General features: G+C 29.1%; 1 protein-coding gene across 8 annotated transcripts in view; it reads left to right on the top strand.

The window, feature by feature from the left end:
• The first annotated feature begins 5,061 nt into the window (after positions 1-5,061).
• LOC133650072 (adenylyl cyclase-associated protein 2-like) overlaps positions 5,062-5,811 on the top strand; it is a 34,071-nt gene continuing 33,321 nt past the window's right edge. For 2 of the 8 annotated variants that reach the window (XM_062046873.1, XM_062046882.1), the window contains exon 1: positions 5,062-5,145. In XM_062046873.1, coding sequence (XP_061902857.1) covers positions 5,083-5,145 — 63 coding nt within the window. In that variant the 5' untranslated portion in view covers positions 5,062-5,082. Of the gene's footprint in view, positions 5,258-5,434; positions 5,545-5,811 lie in introns of those variants that run through there. The other 6 variants (XM_062046874.1, XM_062046880.1, XM_062046881.1 and 3 more) reach the window with 6 other exon arrangements.

Genomic DNA, 5,811 nt, shown 5'->3' with positions numbered 1-5,811 from the left:
CCCCCCTTGACCCCCCCCCCCCCCCCCCCCCCCCCGGCCCATGTCAGCACTTCCGCCTCTTTGCAAATCTGCCCGGCAACCGCCCGCCTCAGTGCTCGACTCTCCACTTCCACCGCTTCTGACATCCACTCTTTACAAAAGTATTTATTTTCTTGGAGGTAGTACTGCATCAACAATAGTACTGTGTACTCATCTCAAGGCATATATACAGTATTTATATATATTTACACTATATAACTTATTCATTAGCTTTAGCCATCGTTGTTATGATTTATTAACATACTCAACCAAAAAAAGTAGCTGTTTACTTTTGATTTACAACTCTTCAGCTGGTGTTTTTTCAACTACATGTCAACCATTTTTCAACCGTGCCAATTGTACTTCCACGTGGAAGGAAAACAGGCTAATATCCATTTTGACAAAAGAAAACTTTTTTTCCAACTATATTTCAACCATATCTCAACTATATTTCAACCATTTTTCAAACATGTCAATGGTACTTCCACCTGGAAGGAAAACAGGCTAATATCCATTTTGACAAAAGAAAACGTTTTTTCCAACTATATTTCAACCATATCTCAACTATATTTCAACCATTTTTCAAACATGCCGATTGTACTTCCACCTGGAAGGAAAACAGGCTAGTATCCATTTTGACAAAAGAAAACATTTTTTCCAACTATATTTCAACCATATTTCAACCATGCCGATGGTACTTCCACCTGGAAGGAAAACAGGGTAATATTTATTTTGACAAAGGAAAACGTTTTTTCAACCATATTTCAACTATATTTCATCCATGCCAATTGTACTTCCACGTGGAAGGAAAAAAGGCTAGTATTCATTTTGACAAAAGAAAACGTTTTTTTCCAACTATATTTCAACCATATTTCAACAATATCTCAACTATATTTCAACCATATTTCAACCATGCCGATGGTACTTCCACCTGGAAGGAAAACAGGCTAATATTTATTTTGACAAAGGAAAACGTTTTTTCAACCATATTTCAACTATATTTCAACCATGCCAATTGTACTTCCACGTGGAAGGAAAACAGGCTAGTATTCATTTTGACAAAAGAAAACGTTTTTTTCCAACTATATTTCAACCATATTTCAACCATATCTCAACTATATTTCAACCATATTTCAACCATGCCGATGGTACTTCCACCTGGAAAGAAAACAGGCCAATAATCATTCGGACAAAAGAAATCGTTTTTTTCCAACTATATTTCAACCATATTTCAACCATGCCGATGGTACGTCCACCTGGAAGGAAAACAGGCTAATATCCATTTTGACAAAGGAAAACTTTTTTTTTTTTTTACTATATTTCAACCACATTTCAACCATGTCAATGGTACTTCCACCTGGAAGGAAAACAGGCTAATATTAATTTTGACAAAATAAAACGATTTTTTTTCAACTCTATTTCAACCATATTTCAACCATGCCGATGGTACTTCCACCTGGAAGGAAAACAGGCTATTATTTATTTTGACAAATGAAAACGTTTTTTCAACCATATTTCAACTATATCTCAATCATGCCGGTGGTACTTCCACGTAGAAGGGAAACAGGCTAGTATCCATTTTGACAAAAGAAAACGTTTTTTCCAACTACATTTCAACCATATTTTAACCATATCTCAACTATATTTCAACCATATTTCAACCATGCCGATGGTACTTCCACCTGGAAGGAAAACAGGATAATATTTATTTTGACAAAGGAAAACGTTTTTTTCAACCATATTTCAACTATATTTCAACCATGCCAATTGTACTTCCACGTGGAAGGAAAACTGGCTAGTATTCATTTTGACAAAAGAAAACGTTTTTTTCCAACTATATTTCAACCATATTTCAACCATGCCGATGGTACTTCCACCTGGAAAGAAAACAGGCCAATAATCATTTGGACAAAAGAAAACGTTTTTTCCAACTCTATTTCAACCATATTTCAACCATGCCGATGGTACTTCCACCTGGAAGGAAAACAGGCTAATATTTATTTCGACAAAGGAAAACGTTTTTTCAACCATATTTCAACTATATTTCAACCATGCCAATTGTACTTCCACGTGGAAGGAAAACAGGCTAGTATTCATTTTGACAAAAGAAAACGTTTTTTTTTCCAACTATATTTCAACCATATTTCAACCACATCTCAGCTATATTTCAACCATGCCGATTGTACTTCCACCTGGAAGGAAAACAGGCTAATATTTATTTTGACAAAGGAAAACTGTTTTTCAACTATATTTCAACCATATTTCAACTATATTTCAACCATGCCGATGGTACTTCAACCGGGAAGGAAAACAGGAAAAGGTTTTTTCAACTATATTTCAACCATATTTCAACCATGCCGATGGTACTTCCACCGGGAAGGAAAACAGGAAAAGGTTTTTTCAACCATATTTCAACCCTATTTCAACAGTACTTCCACCTGCTAATAACATGTTGACAAAAATGCTGCTTTCTCCTGTAGAATGTATGACGTCGTGAACATTGTTGTGTTTTTGCTAGAGAAACACGGCCTGGTGTTTTTATATACTTGAACTATTTCTTACAAGGGAAAGGAGAGAAATCAATGGTCGGTGGATGAAAAGTGCACAAAAGCAAACTTACGTACGCAATATTGCAATAAAGTCTCCTCTATTTCAAACAAACCCTTTCTTCTGCTGTTTGTTTTTGATGTTTTTGTCCGTTTATTCAAGGTCACGCCACTCACAGAGCTTACACACTTGAGCACTGCTTTAGAAATAAATATTTGTTTCGTAACAATAAAGAGACAAACTACAGATTTTTTATCAAAACCTGTTCAAGAAAATTAAAATGAATTAATAAACTGATATCAATAATACACCTATAAAATAATATACATATTAAATAATACACATGTAAAATAATAAAAAATATAAAATAATATAAATACAAAATAATACAAATATAACATAAGATACATATACAATAATATACATAGAAAATAATTTACATATCAAATAATACACATAAAATAATACACATATCAAATAATACACATAAAAGAATACAGATGTATAATAGTATACATATTAAATAATACACATGTAAAATAATAAAAATTATAAAATAATATAAATACAAAATAATACAAATATAACATAAGATACATATACAATAATATACATAGAAAATAATTTACATATCAAATAATACACATAAAATAATACACATAAAAGAATACAGATGTATAATAGTATGCATATAAATAATATACATATTAAATAATATACATATTAAAAAATACATATATAAAACAGTATAGATATAAAATAATACACATATAAAATAACATAAATATAAAATAATACACATATAAAATAATATAAATACAAAATAATACAAATATAACATAATTTACATATACAATAATATACATAAGAAATAATTTACATATAAAATAGTACATATATAAAATCATATACATATACAATATTTTACATATAAAATAATACACATGAAATAATACAAATATAAAATAAATACTCATAAAATAATATAAACGTAAAATAATACACATATAAAATAATGTAAATAGAAAATAATATACATATAAAATAATACACATATAAAATAATACAAATATAAAATAATACAGATATAACGTAATACACATGTACAATAATAAAGTTATACAATGGTATACATATAAAATAATGTACATATTAAATATTGTTAATATAAAATGATATACAAATCAAATAATACACATATAAATATATACATATATAATACACGCATACAATTATACACAACTAATACAATTGTAAAATAAGACATATTTAATAATAATATACATATATTTTATATATACTGTTCATATAAACTAATATACATATAAAATAATACACATATAAAATAATACACATAAAAAATAATATACATGTAAAAAAAATCAAATACTACACACATAAAATAATAATATAATAATATACCAATAAAATAATATACATATAAAAATGTTATACATATGAGATAATACACATGTAAAATAATATACATGTCTAATAATATACGTATTAAATAGTACACATGTGAAAGAGTATACATATTAAATAATACACAAGGGAAATAATATACATATCAAATAGTACACATGTGAAAGAGTATACATATTAAATAATACACATGTGAAATAGTATACATATTGAATAGTACACAAGGGAAATAATATAAATATCAAATAGTACACATGTGAAAGAGTATACATATTAAATAATACACATGTGAAATAGTATACATATTGAATAGTACACATGTGAAAGAGTATACATATTAAATAATACCCATGTGAAATAGTATACATATTAAATAGTACACATGTGAAAGAGTATACATATTAAATAATACACAAGTGAAATAATATACACATCAAATAATACACATATGAAATATCACAATGACTACACCAACAAAATAAGGCACTTCCATTACAATGCAATATTTGACAACAAGTTGTGCAACTTGCATATCAATATAAAATTTAAAATAACTACAAATAACATCACACAAAACCTGTTAAATAAAATAAAAGTAAAGGTAATTGGGCAATACAAATTAGAATAAATAACAGTAAAACAAACTGACTCTATCTAAAAAACAACAACAACGTAATTCATCCAATATTTTATTTATTTATTGACGTAATGACGTAATGTAAGGAAAAAGTGGTGGATTAATAATAATGATAATTTTAATAATAATTATTATAATAATCAATAAATTCATGTATCGACATGACAGCTGTGGCAGTGCAAGATTAATAATAATGATAATTATAATGATTATTATTATAAGAATCAATAAATTCATGTATCGACATGACAGCTGTGGCAGTGCAAGATTAATAATAATGATAATTATAATAATTATTATTATAATAATCAATAAATTCATGTGTCGACATGACAGCTGTGGAAGTGCAAGATTAATAATAATGATAATTATAATAATAATTACTATAATAATCAATAAATTCATGTGTCGACATGACAGCTGTGGCAGTGCAAGGGGCGGGATACAGGAAGTAGATGCACGCAGCTGATTGGTCAGGAGCAGCTGAGGAACCGGAAGTGGATCCAAAGCTCACAACAGTAATTACAATCCTAGCAAGAAGTCTGTCTTTATATCTTCTTCACCATATATGTCCTAGCAGGTAACGAGCTGGATATTTAACTAGCTCTTCTTTTGTCACGTTCCTTCAATGTAAATATGGCTTTCAATGTTTTTTTTAAAAGTGCTCTTTTAAATGTGTCGGCCATGTTTGAGGAGCCAACCGACAATTTCTAAAATGTAGTTGACCATTTTTCTTATAGCTACCGAACTATTTGTTCCTTATTTTGTTACCTTGCCAGCTGGTTGGGGTGATATTTATGTGGAGTTTGTGACTTATGATATAATTATGTGTATATGATGTTATATGTCCGACTAGCTTGCTTGCCAGCTAACAGACTGGCTTGCTAACTGCGTTGCTTTGATCATGTGAGCACTTTGTAAGTACATATATTTAATATATATTTATATATGACATCTTTATTTATATATATACCGACTGTAGCTATCAAATATCTGTTAAAATGTTGATTTTTTTTGGTGCAATTTTTGTGTTGGCAGTGATTGCATTGAGCAGGTGTACCTAATGTTGTGGCCACACTTCACAGCTCGGGACGCCATCTTGTTCCCCTTTTGTAGCAGCTACGTTGAGTCACGGTTCAATACATATTTATATATGAAATTATATATATTTGTATGTGTACGTA

This window comes from Entelurus aequoreus, linkage group LG05 (assembly GCF_033978785.1).
Source record: "Entelurus aequoreus isolate RoL-2023_Sb linkage group LG05, RoL_Eaeq_v1.1, whole genome shotgun sequence".
NCBI lineage: Eukaryota > Metazoa > Chordata > Actinopteri > Syngnathiformes > Syngnathidae > Entelurus > Entelurus aequoreus.
The sequence above is the reverse complement of the archived record's forward strand: the minus strand, read 5'-3'. Positions and strand labels throughout refer to the sequence as shown.